Genomic DNA, 16,106 nt, shown 5'->3' on the forward strand with positions numbered 1-16,106 from the left:
ACAGATGCATTGGGCGTAGTTTATGAGCTCATTGATAAAGGACTAATTTTTTTGGAGCTTACCCCTGTGGGCATATTTGGAGCTCTTAAAGAGTTGTCATTCTTTCTCTATTTCTTCCCAATCATGATGGTAAATTTTGGGCTCCCTACTACTTTGTGTATGATTTTGGAGAGGTTTTATTACAAAGGTAGGAGGATCATACTACTTCCATATATTCTTTAGGACACGGTATGGAATTGTGATGAAAATTCTCAGTTAGCCTTTGAATATACATCATAAAATTACAGTTTAGTAAGTTCCATTTGGGTATACCTGATCTTTTGTGGTAAATGAAGAGCAATTCCGTTGGAGGCATCTATAAATGAAGATGGTACAACTGTCTTTGTTGATTAATTAGACCATTGGGCAATGAAAAATTGGGCTAGACAGGGAGTTATCCCTGTCACTTTTGAGGAAATAGGCATAGGGTCATACACAAGCCTTGATTTCGTTTTTGCCATCCTTATGGTTATGAAACAAGAAGGCCTTTTTGGAATTTGGCTGCTATTTTTCTATGGTGGAAAGGGCAGGATTGGAGTTGTCGAGGTATGTTTGTTTGGTCTATTCAAAGAGAGATAAGTTTTGTAGTCTTATAGGTTGCAATTTAATTGCATGAACTATGTACTAGTGTACAAGATATGAACTCATTGCCTTTAGTTGTCCGAAAAATGGGGCATTAAGTTTCGACAAGTTTTTGGTGACATTGAATTGGTGATTAATCATTAAACAAGTAAACCTCAATGCTTGATATAAAAATTCTTCAATGAGATTGTACAGGTGTTGAGTTTGAGACTTGATTGAGTTGTTCGATGTGATAAACTTTTAAGCCATTCCTTGGGCTCAAAATCTTGATGTTGATTGAATGACAGTGTTAGGATCTCAATTTTTTTTTTTTTATATAATAGGAGCTGTATGCGCAAAAAATTTTACAATATAAGGAGCTCCTTCAAAACTTGTTGAAGGTCACCTAAATGAACAATCAAATGGTGTAGACAAGGTGCCTTCAATATGCTTGGAACCCAATCTTGTGCTTTAGCATCATTGTTGTTCTAGCTTTTATGAGGCAAATTGAACCAAGGAACTAGAGGAATACCCAGTCATTCATCTAGTTCCTAGGACTCTTAGATTACCACAAGAATCACTGTCATATTTTAGTTTGAGAACCTATGGAGGGAGAATCCATCTTGGCTGATTCCTACAATGGATAGAGGACTCTACTTTAGATAACTGTATATTTTTAGACCAGTTAAAGATTTTGACCAATATAACTTAAGAGATTGCCAATTTAATTCTTAACTTCTACACCTAAGGACTTGTTTTTCAAAAAATCTTTTGTCTTGACAAACACAACTTAATTCAAGGTTTACAAAGCAGGTGCTGTTATAATGATTCAGAATAATCCTTAGGGTCCAGATGTAGCAATTCAACTTTCACTAACTTCAAACATTTTAATCAATCTCATAAAACAACTCTGTCCATATAGCATTTAACTTTTCATGCAATTTCTTAACTCGCTTTTTCCTATATGTGCCAATTGCTTGTGAAATAAACTACTATAAAAATATAGCATGCATAACAATAACATCCACACATGAAAATAACATTTGACACTAGGATTTAATGTGGAAACCCAATTTGGAAAAAACCACCTAGTAACATGGTGCCAATTTTTCACTCTTCTGAAGTGAGCTGGGTTAAGAGCAACCCTGTTAAAGGTTATACAACACTGTGTTAAATGTGACCCTGTTAAAGGATTTAATCACCGTGTTAGGTGTGGCCTTGTGAGAGGACTTTGTATAATTTCATTAGAATGTCACCGTGATTAAAGGATTTGCAAAATGACCGTTAGGTCAACCTTGATTAAAAGATTTTGACTAATACAATGGTTAGAATGTAATAGTAGGTTTGATATGTAAAGTACAATTCACTTTGCAAATTTAGATCTCCATTAGCTCATTTGATGGTTTATTGACTGGCCTCCATTCGCATTTTCATCATTGATCTGCTTGGCATTCTCTCAAGTAATCAGTCTTCACCAAACTCTTCACACTTTTCCTCTACTGTTCTGTTCTTCACAGCTTCTTCTTAAGATTGCCAATCAACAACAAACCAACCTTAGGAAACATCTCTTATGCCTCCTTAAATAGGTAATTTCGATCCTTTGTTGCTTGAACATCATTGTTGATCTTAGGGTTAGGTCAGATTCATCGAATCCTTCCATCATCTTGTTTTCCTTCTTCAAGAAACTCGTGATCAAATCCTTGCCTTGGATCGCTTAACAAACTCTCCTTGTGCATTAAATATGCTAGCTCATCAATCCTTATCTTCCACGCGCTTTGATTAATTCAAAATTCCTATTATGTGAGCCTCAAAATCAATTCTTTCTCAAATTGTAACTTTCATTGTCACTCAGCAATCACTGTGTCCTTCTGCTCAGTCATCATTGTGTAGCTCGACATACACTATACTATCTCACTCGACATCAACAGACTTGCCCGACAATTCCTTTGGTTGGTCACTACTAACACTTGTTCATACATTTGCTTGGCAATAACTAACACTCGGCTTGAACTGTTTTGTTCGGCTTTTACTTAAGTTCCTTAATCTTTTGCTTCAACTTCTTCATTGATCAACCAATGTTGATACTTAGTCAAGCTCTTCCATTTGACTTGTTCCAATTGTAAGCTTCATCCAGCTGTCTTCTTTACTTCATGTATTGATTGAACAACACATTATTTTGTCAAGGACTAACTTATCAAGTGGCCATTGTAATTCCATGAAACTCAACTTCTTATCACTCACCAACATTCACTAGCTAACCTTGCTATCTCTTCTTTTCAAGTCCTCTTCATTAATCAAATAATATGGCACTCTACATTGTTAGTAAATGTCTCTCCAGTAGGTTTGGCACTCTGTCTAAACAATAGGTTTGACATCAATGACAACATAACAATTGCTCCAATTGTAGTGTCCGACATGCACAACTACTACCTATTCTCTAAAGATGTTGTTGAAAACCTTGGTGGTCCCATGCTCCGTAGCTACACCAGTCGTGCATTTCCATCCATCTTCTCTTGGCATCTTAGTTGTTTTAAAATTTTCTTTGAGTATTCCTTTTGTCCGTCATTCTCTAAACTTCCCTTTCATCTCTCTTTTTAGAGGTGTTTTCTGCAATCAAACTCAATATTTTCTTCCCTCCTGTGATGATAGTGACTGGAAAAAAATGGAAGAACTGACAAGTGATTAATATACCTTATGACATTGCTCTGTCCGGGACCAAATCCTTTATTCTATGGAATTTAAATCTCGAATAAAATCCTTTAGTCTGTTAGTCATTGCTTTGGAAATGGTTTTGTAGATATTGTTACACATAAACATTGGATGGAAATCAGTGGAGGAGGATGGTGATGATATCATGATCCTTTTAGAATTTTAAAGCAAAGGGCAATCATAGACCCTCTGAATTCTCTGGTATTTTTAGACTCTTAAGCAGCCAAACCCATATTTTTTAACAAACTCTAATACTGCGAGATGTTACCAGGAATATCAATTTGACTTGCTGTGAAAAGTGGAAGCAATCAAGGCTTAGTCAGCATGTTTCAAAGCTATATCCTGACCTAACCAATTGTTTATGTAAGTGGAGTTTTGGAATTAGCCTATGTTCCTACACTTCCCTATATTCCCAAAATTGTTCTTTCGCATTCCAATGATGTATTTCAAGATTCAGAATTTGCGAGTAGGTCACTAGAAAGGCAACCAACCTTGCGCTCTTTTGAATGCAAGAACCTATGAATGTACAAACGCATCACTCCGGAGCCCCTATCACTTGTATGAATCATGCAAACCATTGACATGATAGTCGTGCACCCATTCCCGTGCGTGCATCCATTCCTGTGCCTTAAATAAGAAGATACCCAATTGGATCTGCTGCAGGCTCTCACATCAATACAACTCCATTTACAGTTCCCAACTATTGAGACAGTTGATCTTGTTTACTAAGATATTATTTAAGCAGAGTGGGATCCTGTACCAGGGTCTGATTTGACCTATAAGCAGTTAATGATTCATATGCACATCCACCAGTCCCAGATTCAATTGTCTCACAAGAATCAAATTCTTCTATTACTACTATCAGAGATGGCTATGAGCAGACAAGTTTAAGTGTTGGAGGCCCACACCACATATTGGGTGGGGTATGAATGAAGCCTTGCTCATCACACATATAATATTATATTTTTTTGTCAGGGCGGTCTCTTCCTGTCAAGTATTATTTCTCGATTCCTCGAGCTTGCCAGATTCTATATGTAACATGGGTGGCCCTGCCCTATTCTATTATCGGAGACCCCATGAATTGTAGGAGCCCCCCTCCAATTATAGTTGCTAGAATTCACTAATTTAATCCATTCCTGCCTATTATTATAAAAGGGGTTTATGCCTCCAGATTCTATATGTAGCATGCTTGCCCCTGCAGGGCCCCTACTATTGCCCATTTCTAGTAATCACAAGTGGTGGAAAAACTAATAGCCCTACAATCAATAGCTAGGCTGTGGGAAAGTAGCCTGATGGAAACTAGCTGTTTTGAACCTACCCCTACACCCTATATTGGAAGGGCGCCCTTTCAGATTATCGGAAGGGAGTTTTTCTAGTTAATGAAGGCAGATTCTATACATAACATGCCTTAGGCACATCCCCCAACCCTTAAGGATAGGAGGGGTAGGTGGGAGGCCGTGGGATTGGTTGAGAGGCCCACCCATCTGTGCCCCTCTTATTAGATTCTTATTGTTACGTATATATTAGATGTACTGAGAGGGTGGGAAGCTATATTTGCCGGTAAACCTCATTTATCCTCATGGACACCCAACAGGAACCCACGCCTGAGTTTGGGTGAGAATATGGCAAGTTCCAAATCTAGTGGGTGGGCCCCTATCTACCCACACGGTCCCCAAGTTCTGGAGGAGATGTTGAGCCGGAAACTAGCTCCTTTTTGGAAAGGAGATGGTTCCTGAGGGCCCCCCCTAATATTTGATCATTGATGCCAGGTAGTTGTGGGTGGGTGGCTCTCCTCCCACCCCTTGAGGGATACCTTTATATAATGTGCCTTGTTGTTGGGAAATTGGTTAATTCCTCTCTATGTAACAACGATTGGTTCCAATGATCAAGCCCAAAGTCACTTGGACTCTAAAGCCTTGGGGACTGGTATATTGGTGTAGGGTGGGGCTCCTACTATATATAGGCCTTTAGGCACAGGTTGAGGGGTTCATATAGATAGAGACATCAGATCTTTATATAGAAATTACTGTTCCCCTCAACAAGAGAGGGATAATATAGATAGAGACATCAGATCTTTATTTTCAGCATCTGAGTTTAATCTAGGGATATGTTGTAGCAGCCTGTTTTGTTCATTCAAGTTCAGAGCTCACCTGCTCTGGATAAAGCCACCCCATATATTCTGAAATCATAAAGAACCTTAATAAGCTGTTCATTCCTAGATGGATTGGAGGAGATTTGATCAACATTCCTCCAAAATTATGGGAAAAAATAATGTTTGTGTTTTCCTCTTTCATCACAAATCTCTTAATTTTTGTCTTTATATATTCGGACAGGAGGGCTTTTTCATTGAAAGATTTTTGATTCAATTTCATGGCAAGCACAACTTGATTCATGGGTTGTACTCAAGTCTTACATTTTCTTAAAGATTTTGTTGATAACCTGTGTGTTCCACACCCTAACACAACCTTTGATGTTACCGAGATTTTGCAAGTACAAACATCTGTGAGGCAGTTAGCTCTGGAGCAGTCTGCCACCAGTTCTTTAAGCAATCTATAAAATTGGGTTTTTTCAAACCACACGTCTTTGAACTTGAATAGATACTTGACGTAAGTGCAAATCAATTGATGATATTTCCATTGACATGGGAAATGATCTGAATTGAAGACAGGAACAATGGCTTAACAGTAATCAATCTTTGTTTAATGACAATGGGGAAACCGAGAATCTATTGATCTTTCAGCAATCTGGCAGAAGCACCATTTTTATTTAGTCCAGTTGAAAGTTGACCTTGACTTTTGTTCAATTTCTGCGACTTCCCATGATCAACAATAGAAAGGAAATCCAGCTGTGATTGGGTGGCATGGGACATGTCTGCTTTTTTCTTTTGAAGACATAATTGGATTGAGTCATCCCGTAGAAGGAATATTTCCCCATGCAGAGAAGCCGTCATGGCACTAATTGATGCCACATCCTTTTTTCTTTGGGCAGATAACCAGTCAGCCCATAAATATGGAAGGAAACGAAGTTTGAGGTGAAGCTTTTTGCTTGACATTGCCAATTTTGGTTGGGACCCAAGATGTATACTTCCAGTGCGAAGGACTGAAGAATCCCTAAGCATCAGGACACACCTTCTGCAGTGAAAAAATCCTCGTGCAACATTTTCTTTAGAAAAAGCGGCAGGATCTGCTCGAAGATTTCAGCTTTTTGGATCTAACCGATTGTTGATCAATTGTCACTTGTTAGGAGCCTTCAATTCAAGCCTCTAATTCTAGGAGAAAGCTCTTCGTTATGGTCAAGGCCTTGTCAGTCTCAGAGAAGCCTTGACCTTATTAGAATCAGGAAGTAGAGTTTGTAAAAGGATCTAAGGGTATTCCATATCCTTCCAAGTTTCTCTCTTCTCTTTCTTCCGATCTGGACAGAATAGATTTGAAGTGTCCTTGCTTGTAACAGTAGATACACCCATGATAGGGTTCCTCAATTTCAATTTGTTTGTCACCTCAGTAATGATTTTTGGCAAAGGCTTTGAAATATTAACCTTGATGCAAATCTGGGTATAAACACCTTAACAACCTTTCAAGACATTACAACCATTTGAAATTGATAAGTAGGAGATAATTTCCACAGCAAGTCAAATTGTGATATTGCTATCAGGAATTAACTGTGTGATTTTGAGTTAAACTCATTGACCATTTGAAATTCACCAAATGAATCACTAATCTTCAAAGAACAGATAGATACCAATATTCTCGAGGCAAGTTATACAAGCTCAACCAACTGAAGTCTTTTTCAATTTGCAGCTGGAACAATCTTAGTTTCTTTTGCTAGTTTTGTAGAGAAAGGCTTGCTGCCCCCATTGATGATTGTATCTCTGGTAATGAGGTCTGGGCATGTCACAGAGAAGAAGTCTTTTTATTTTTCCCATAAAAGACCTTAATATATCATTTGAAATCCCCAGTGAGATGGCATTTACACTGGAATCTATCAAACTGGCTGCTGACAGAAACATTCATGACCTGATCTGATGCACTCTTCAAATTCTTTAATTAAGGAGTCTCACTAATATCTAGAATTGTTAGTTATAAACCTTTATTTTAAATATTAGCCTATATTAATATGTTATTAAGAATACATTATTGAAAAATCTGTACATTTGTGTACCTGAAATATCAGTAGCAAATAAACTCATTTTCTGTATGCTCACAATTTATTTTGTCTGAGTGAGAATTTGAACCAATGCGCCATTGTTAGTTGACTCTATATATCTTTCCGTTTGTTGTGTTTACTAATGTTTTCTAGGATTTACTGAATTATTGCAGATAATTAGCAGTAATATTTTTTTTGAATTGTGCATGGAGTACCTGACCTTGAATTTCTTTCGATGTATTACATTTTCTCTTCCTTTATTGGGTTTAGACACTAAATTTAAGTGGATGTTGCACTTCGATTGCTTTTTAATGTGAATCTACTTTCCTTACAGTTCCTAGAATGCAGTTTTCTAGGAACTTTTAGCTAAGTAGATTCACAAAATTTGATAAGCACTGTCAATAATTCTTATATCGCTTCTTCGATTTTTATTCTACAATACATATAATTCCTATTTTCTGAATGAAAAATCCTATTTTTATGTACTTACGAAACATTTGCGACTCATTTTTTTTCTATGCTATGTACTTACTAAATATTAGCTCTGAATGTGTTTGAGCTATACATCTAGTAGTTGCTAATATATATTATATTCATTTTCTTTTGTTGTGTTTACCATTGCTTTTTAAGGTTAGTGTTATAATTGTCTTGGGTTATCATGTTTGGATTGCATTATAGCAAAATTGAGTCTTGTTATTTTCTGTTTCTTTTGCAGAGAACAAATATAATTCAGTCCCATGGGAAGACCTATGTGATTGGATCAAATTGCAGCATATTTGACATAAATAGACAAAAAAAAGGTTTGATTTGAGAAGGGTGAGGCTTTGGCAAAGCACAGGATGCATAATCCTAAAAAGAAACCTTTTAAAATTGAGCCTTTTAAACACAGGGTGGAGATGGATCCGAAGTATGCTGATAGGACCTGGAAATTAATTGAGCATGCAATCCATGAAATATATAGTCATAATGCCAGTGGTTTGAGTTTTGAAGAGTTGTACAGGTAAGTCAAATGTTTTATTCCATTTTTTTCCTCTTTAATAACTGGAACTTTGCTGGGCTAAAATTTTGTTTTTTGTAGTTTCTTTCATAGTTCTTTTGTTTGAAATTTTTGTATTATGGTCCAAAATGATGTTTGGTTTATCTTTATTTTAACCACCCGAGTTCTGTAATTAGGTCTAGTATGAAATGTAATTAGGCTTAACTAGGTGTTACTAGGTATGAAGTTGAGTCCCCCTTTTTGGGTAGCACTCGCGTAGAAGACTCAAAATAGGTATGGAGGACAACAAAGATAACTACTACATGTGGTTTTTGTGTTGTATGTGTTTGACATTAATACATTTCATGACCTCGATTCTGCATGTTTAATCACATCCATTGAACTCTTTGGCCTTGCAGACACATTTAGTGATGGAATAATCATTATTTTTCTTTTATATATTGTTCTTGTTTTCTTTGGTAAATAAACTCCCATTTAATGGATTCAGTCAGAATTCTCTCTTTCCCAAGTAATTCTTGAGGTATTCTGCGAGTGCGAGGTCTACTGTTACTCTTCAGTTTGATTTTTTTCCTGTTTCTGAAAGGCATGACTATTCTTCATTAACATTAATGTGAAGTTGTGAACATAGTGACCTCTTTTAGATAGGCAAACACCTTTACAATGATATGTTTGCATATACAGGATAGAATAATATGGACACATGGATGTCTAGTGATTTTATATATAATTTATATCTAGTGATTTTATTAATTATTTTTTGTGAAACTAGGCATGTTTAGCTTGTCAAATTTGTTTTAATTTCCCGTCAAGAAACTGTTTTCTCTTATTCAGTTTTGATATTCTTTGCTAAGGTGTGAATCATGTAACTTCGTGTATTGCTATCCCAGTCTTACTTATTTTGCCTGGACAAAGAGGTTATTCTGAAGTGTCTTTTTGGGTTTTTGTTCTTAAAAATAATATAATCTGTTTGGTTGGATTGCTTTGACCAAGAACTATACATGTAGTTTTTGGTAATGTATTTAATCCAGATCTTGTGATAGTGTTGCTAATTGGTATCTGCATAACAGTAGAATTTAATATTTGTCATCTTCCATACGAATCTACTCAGGGCTCTTTGTATAATGACAGGATAGTTATGAATTCTAGTTTACTGTAATATCTTATCTGAATCTGCGGACATCATTTTTTACCATGACAAGACAGTTCTTTTCTGCTCTGGCCATGGAATGTATTATTTTAAGTCAAAATATGAATAACTAGGTTTTCATGAAATACGATTTACTTTTCTTAATTGCAGGAATGCCTACAATATGGTTCTTCACAAATTTGGGGATAAGCTCTATACAGGCTTGGTTACAACCATGACTAAACACTTAAAGGATATAGCATTATTGATTGAAGCAGCTCAGGGAGGTCTATTTCTAGAAGAGTTAAATAGACAATGGGCAGATCACAACAAAGCTCTGCAGATGATTAGAGACATTTTGATGTATATGGATAGGACATATGTCTCTAATTTCAATAAGACCCCAGTTAATGAGCTTGGATTGAATCTGTGGAGAGACCATATTGTAAAAATTCCAAAGATTCGTGATAGGCTTCTGGATACCCTTCTTGATCTTGTACACAGAGAACGGACAGGGGAAATTATCAACCGAGGATTGATGCGTAATATTATCAAAATGTTGATGGAACTGGGTGCTTCTGTATACCAGGATGATTTTGAAAAGCCTTTTTTGGATGTTACTGCTGATTTTTACAGAATTGAGTCACAACAGTTTATTGAGTGCTGTGATTGTGGTGATTATATGAAAAAAGCAGAAAGAAGGCTTAATGAAGAAATTGAAAGAGTTTCACACTACTTAGATCCAAAGAGTGAGGTCAAGATCACCAATGTGGTGGAGAGGGAGATGATTGCAAATCACATGACACGGCTTGTTCACATGGAAAACTCGGGGCTGGTGAGCATGCTTGTGGATGATAAATATGAAGATTTAGGACGTATGCACAGCTTGTTCCGTCGTGTATCCAATGGGCTGGCAACTATCCGAGATGTTATGACTTCTCATCTACGGGAAACAGGGAAGCAATTGGTAACAGATCAAGAGAGGCTGAAAGATGCTGTAGATTTTGTGCAACATCTTCTTGATATGAAGGACAAGTATGACAAAATTATTACCATAGCATTCAGCAATGATAAAACCTTTCAAAATGCATTGAGTTCATCTTTTGAGTATTTTATTAATTTGAATACAAGGTCCCCCGAGTTCATCTCTTTGTTTGTTGATGATAAGCTGCGGAAGGGTCTTAAAGGAGTAAGTGAAGAGGATGTAGAAGTAGTTCTTGATAAGGTTATGATGTTGTTTCGCTACCTTCATGAAAAAGATGTATTTGAAAAGTACTACAAACAACATTTAGCTAAACGACTTTTGTCAGGTAAGACAGTTTCTGATGATGCTGAAAGGAGTCTTATTGTTAAATTGAAGACAGAATGTGGCTATCAGTTCACTTCAAAATTAGAAGGCATGTTTACTGATATGAAAACTTCTAGGGACACAATGCAAGGGTTTAATACTTTATTGGCTGCCTCCAGTGAACCTAATGATGGGCCTTCTTTGGCTGTCCAAGTTCTTACCACAGGTTCATGGCCAACACAGCCAGGTGCAGGCTGCAATCTTCCTGCAGAAATTTTGGCTGTGTGTGAAAAGTTTCGAGCATACTACCTCAACACACATACTGGTAGAAGATTGACATGGCAGACTAACATGGGCACTGCAGATTTAAAAGCAACTTTTGGCAAGTCCAGGAGACATGAGCTTAATGTTTCCACTTATCAGATGTGTATTCTTATGCTGTTCAATACAGCAGATTATCTAAGCTATAAGGAAATTGAGCAAGCAACAGATATACCAACTGCAGACTTGAAAAGGTGCTTGCAATCTCTTGCTTGTGTGAAGGGGAAGAATGTATTGCGTAAAGAACCCATGGGAAAGGAGATAGATGAAGAGGATGTGTTTCACTTCAATGACAGTTTCACAAGCAAGTTTTTCAAGGTCAAAATAGGCACAGTGACTGCACAAAAGGAGAGTGAGCCAGAGAAGCAAGAGACCCGTCAGAAGGTGGAGGAAGACAGGAAGCCTCAGATTGAAGCAGCCATTGTTAGAATAATGAAAGCTAGGCGCGTTTTAGAACATAATAATATAGTTGCCGAGGTCACAAAACAGTTGCAATCAAGATTTTTGCCCAACCCAGCAGTTATAAAGAAACGCATTGAATCTCTAATCGAGCGAGAGTTTCTTGAGAGGGATAAAATTGACAGGAAGTTATACCGATATCTTGCTTAGTGGAAACTGGAGTAGTTAGCTGCGTTTTCCATTGGTCTGGGCAGTATTATGTTTTGCAGGTTCTGATACTGGTCATCTATTTCAAGGTGATCCTCAACTGACTTTCCTGCAATTTTAATTTGTCAAGACATGCTCAGCAGGCATGCAGTAGAGTGACATTATCTTGATTCATTTCTTATGCAGCTTGATTCTATCCACACTCAAGCGATTGGATACAGATTTTCCTGTCTCAATATTATTGCAGGCTTTGTTCGACATTTCCTGGTTCTGCCAGAAGTTGTTGAGCATTTGTAATGACATTCGCAACATGGTTACAGAGGTCAAATTGCTCATCCAAATTCATTACAGATTCTGTTCTTGACTTTTCCTCTGTCACAGATTGGATGATAGATTCCCTGTTGAACTACCAAATTTTCTTGTCTATTATTTGACTTGCATGTACGTCATATCCTTTTAATTGCCTTTTATAGGTGCATTTAATCTGATGAATGGATCATATTTTGATGTCTTAGTGCTCACACTAATAGTTTGGCATGATATCTGTTCTTATTTGGTTTCATGAAGGTGTTCGAACTGTGGGCAATCTAATATTGGAAGCTGTGTTATTTCCTATAACTTTTTAATGTTAGGGGTATTTTGAGTAATTCTTGTAAATACAGAATTTTGGTTTGGGGTATGAGATTCTATCTCATGTGATGGAAAGGTTCAAGCTCCTTCAGCTTGGTTTCTTCTGGCTGTTGTCTGAGGTTGCCCCCCTTCTAGTTTTTTGTGGTTCTATATAAGCTGTTCCTACCACCTCCCTGTTACAAAAGAAACTGACTCTAAAATTTGTAAATGTTGGACAAGAATATGGAGGAGAGATCGATTGTAACAGTGGTTTTTGAACTTTTTTGTTGACAATCCGAGTGCAATTTGCATTCTGCTACAACATATTTGACATTTTCCCTATAGAATAAAACACATGATGGGATATTGAATGCACATTTTTGGTTTATAGTTTAAGGTTTTACTTCAAATTGTAGTAAATGCAGGTTCTCTTTCTTCATATGTTGAGACTAATTTTCTGTTTGTTTAAATGGTAATATTTTTTTGCATCAATTAGTATGTTGTTTCCATACCATCTACATTGCATTTTGGGCTGTTTGGATGACGTATCTTTGTATCTCTGATGACCATAACGACATGATGCGAATATATTTTATTTAGAATCTAAGAGAGGACAATATTAAGATTTATAAGGTGGAGAATTTATTAAATTATTTCAAGCTGAAGTCAATGCTTATCAGTTATGTGTTCTTTTTTATGCCCTCCCCTTTCTCACGTTATCCACTATCAATAGTTTCCTTGCCTTTTAGGTGGGAAATTATACAAGACTGGAGACTTCAATGTGTTATGCCAACTGCATAAAATTTACAGGGGACAAATCGATAGACTGTAGGCAAACTAACGGTAGGTGGAATGTAAGGGTTTTGCTGCAGCATCAGCAAGATGTTATGTGGTTTCTGTTTTTGTTTTTTGGTTCTACAAAATTGACATGATGTAATGTAATTCAGTGATTGTTAATCAAATCTTATTTGAGGGCAGAATCAATCAGGTATTTTACAGGGAGGACTTTTTATTTTTATTGCTGTTATCCCTGTCGACAAATATTCTGTGCCAAATAAGTACCTCTCTTCAAATTAAGATTGCATTTGACCAGTTAACTTCCTACCTGTAAAAGTGCTCCTGTTGCAGTTTTAGCACAAGTTTTCTTGTAGATAGAGACATCTATAAATGGTCCAGATGCACCACCCAACAAGCTGTCCCTCAACAAACTCTGTTGGGAACATGGTGATTGTGGTGATGATCAGTTTTAGACAAACAGGCAGGTGAAAATTAGGTGGCATGGATGGTCATGAAGTGCAATGGTGACATCAGCGTGGACTGATCTTTTTTAAAAGTTGTGGATTGCAGGTGCTGTTTGAGGAACACTAACTTTACAAGGTGCTAATATTGGATTGTACATGAGAGATGTCAGATGTGTAAGATTAAATCTAAGTGGACGTTGAGAATTTCATTTTTGTTTTGGCTGTAGACACAGCTGATGTTGTTGGGGTGCTTTGGGTGTAGCTTGGTAAACATTTTCAAATTTGGAAGGCAGCTGCTGTGCATTTACCACAAGGGCAGTTGTGGGCAAATAGAATTGTCGTCTATTTTAATGCTTTTTGATTCAAGATATCACCTTATAGAAGGGGCAATGCATTAATATATCACTTTATCTATTAAGTCTCTTTGTATAATGGGGTTTTCATGTTCTGAGTTGAAAGTTGAAACTATGCAAGGATTGAATTGTTTGGGAGACGAGATGATTCATTTTGTTTAATAATGGCCAATCTATACAAGCTTTACTTTTTTTCTCAGATCACAAAATTTTTACCGGACAAATTATAGCTTCTGAGCCGTAAAGTGTTTACCAGTTGTCTGTAAGACATGTGGATACAAATTACAATAATGCTGAGCAAAGAAACAACAGGGGTCTATGATATCGAGGATTTTGAAATTAAGCTTATAAAACTTGGATGCTCCTCAAGTAGTTAGTTGTAGATGCACCATGTGTATGGGTGTATCTAAAAGTTAAATATCAAACATCAGACGTAGGATGAGCATTGTTTGAGTACTTGTTACAACTGAAGCATCTTAGTGAACAACTGTCTTACCTCCAAAAATCTGTGAACGATGAAGATGTGGCAGCATTGGTCTTTAGAAGATGGTCATCATTCAATGATTGTTTTGTGAATTGCTTGCATCTAGTTGAGAGCTGAAACACTTGGATTTGAGAGGTCCATAAGTCGCTTGCAAATAGAGGAAATGTGAGGTCATATGGAAGCATAATCCTCAGACTAATACAAGAAGAATATTGAATGCAAAGGTCAATGGCTATAGAAAGCAGAGCACAAGTGGTCTTTCAAATTACTCGCATCAAAGTGGCAAGACATTTAAGATACCAAATGCAAATATTTTTACTCACGGCCACGGCCCTGGCCATCATGATGGAAATGGACAGAAAATTTATGACGTACTAGAGGGAAGCAAAGCATGTAAATGCGATGAATGTAGCAAGGGGAAGTGAGGGGGATTTTGCGTGTAGTGATGTTCATTGACTTTACAGTATACAATGACGACTTGTGATTATCCAGATGCACTAGATGTTGGGATTGGTATGCAGATTTTAGCTGAACGGACTGGTATGCTGTTTTTGCTGCAGGGAAGGGTATTTGACTTCTGGTAAAGGTAAAATGTAGAAGTGAATCTGTCTGTATGGGAGAGTTGGATTAATTACTGAACCATGTGTAGTGTTTGTCAAGTTGATTAATACTGAGTTTACCATCGAGATGCTTGAAATGTTTTTTGATTTGTTCCTGACGAGGAACGTTGTCTCTTTTTGGAGTGAAATAATAAGAAATCACTCTCTTCGAGGAAGATAGAAGACAACAAATGTATGGTCACAATTACGAATATCCGTAATAATAACAAGGTGATTGTGGCTGGTGTTCGTAAGAAAGGATTGCATAAACAACCAGACCGCAAATCAACAAATATTTACACTGCACACATGGAGGATAATAATTTACTCTGGCTGTGTAGAAAACTATTGGTAGTTGTTTGAATATGTATTAATATTGATATGTCAAGTGGGCTTGTAAACCTCCGTCTGGATTTAATGAATGAATGAACGATTTTAATAATGTCCGTGAGGCTTGTGCCAAATCCGTCCTGCTTTGATTAATGGTTAATGATTTTTGAAAGAAAATTTGAGTTTCTGAAAATGTAAGGATATTTTTCCATTTTTCTGGCATTAGTTCTTTGAGTTGATACGAGTTTTGATTGGGTAGATCATATTGGACATGATAGACGTCATGGTCGTATTGGAAGAATTAATCTCTATCATACATGCGAAGTTGGTCCACATTGCTATCTTCGCAATTGCAAGGTTTACGATCTGTCTTAAAATCATTGTCACTCTTGAAAGTGCCATATCAATAATAAAAATCGTGTGGGTCACAAGGTGAATAACTTATCTCACATCAAAATGAATTTCGTTAAAGATTTACGTGCCTTAACTTTGAATAATTGAATAACCTTTGACATTAATTGAAATATCTAATAATCTTACAATCTCATTTATTGCAAACCTGTATGAGATATATTTTATTGCTTTGGTACCTAGCTTTTAAGTCTCGTTTTTCTCATAGATTACACACCTTTTGCTAATAATTAATCTGAGATTCATCAAGTTGAAATTTACCTTGAACAGTTTTTCCTTGCGTTTCTCG

The 16,106-nt window shown here is 36.7% G+C and overlaps 1 protein-coding gene across 5 annotated transcripts in view; it reads left to right on the top strand.

Annotated features, from left to right (window-relative positions):
• The window catches only part of LOC149539514 (cullin-3A-like), a 29,179-nt gene extending 16,868 nt beyond the window's left edge, over nucleotides 1-12,311 (top strand). For 3 of the 5 annotated variants that reach the window (XR_016356252.1, XR_016356253.1, XR_016356251.1), the window contains 3 exons: nucleotides 8,168-8,452; nucleotides 9,747-11,879; nucleotides 11,977-12,311. Coding sequence is in view for 2 of the 5 variants with exons in the window: in XM_089800747.1 (XP_089656873.1) it covers nucleotides 8,292-8,452; nucleotides 9,747-11,793 (2,208 nt within the window). In the remaining 3 variants the exon portion in view is untranslated. Of the gene's footprint in view, nucleotides 1-8,167; nucleotides 8,453-9,746 lie in introns of all 5 variants that reach the window. The other 2 variants (XM_089800747.1, XM_089800746.1) reach the window with 1 other exon arrangement.
• Nucleotides 12,312-16,106: the final 3,795 nt, after the last annotated feature.

This window comes from Cupressus sempervirens, chromosome 9, assembly GCF_028749045.1.
Source record: "Cupressus sempervirens isolate cs-2001-9-10 chromosome 9, ASM2874904v1, whole genome shotgun sequence".
Classification (NCBI taxonomy): domain Eukaryota; kingdom Viridiplantae; phylum Streptophyta; class Pinopsida; order Cupressales; family Cupressaceae; genus Cupressus; species Cupressus sempervirens.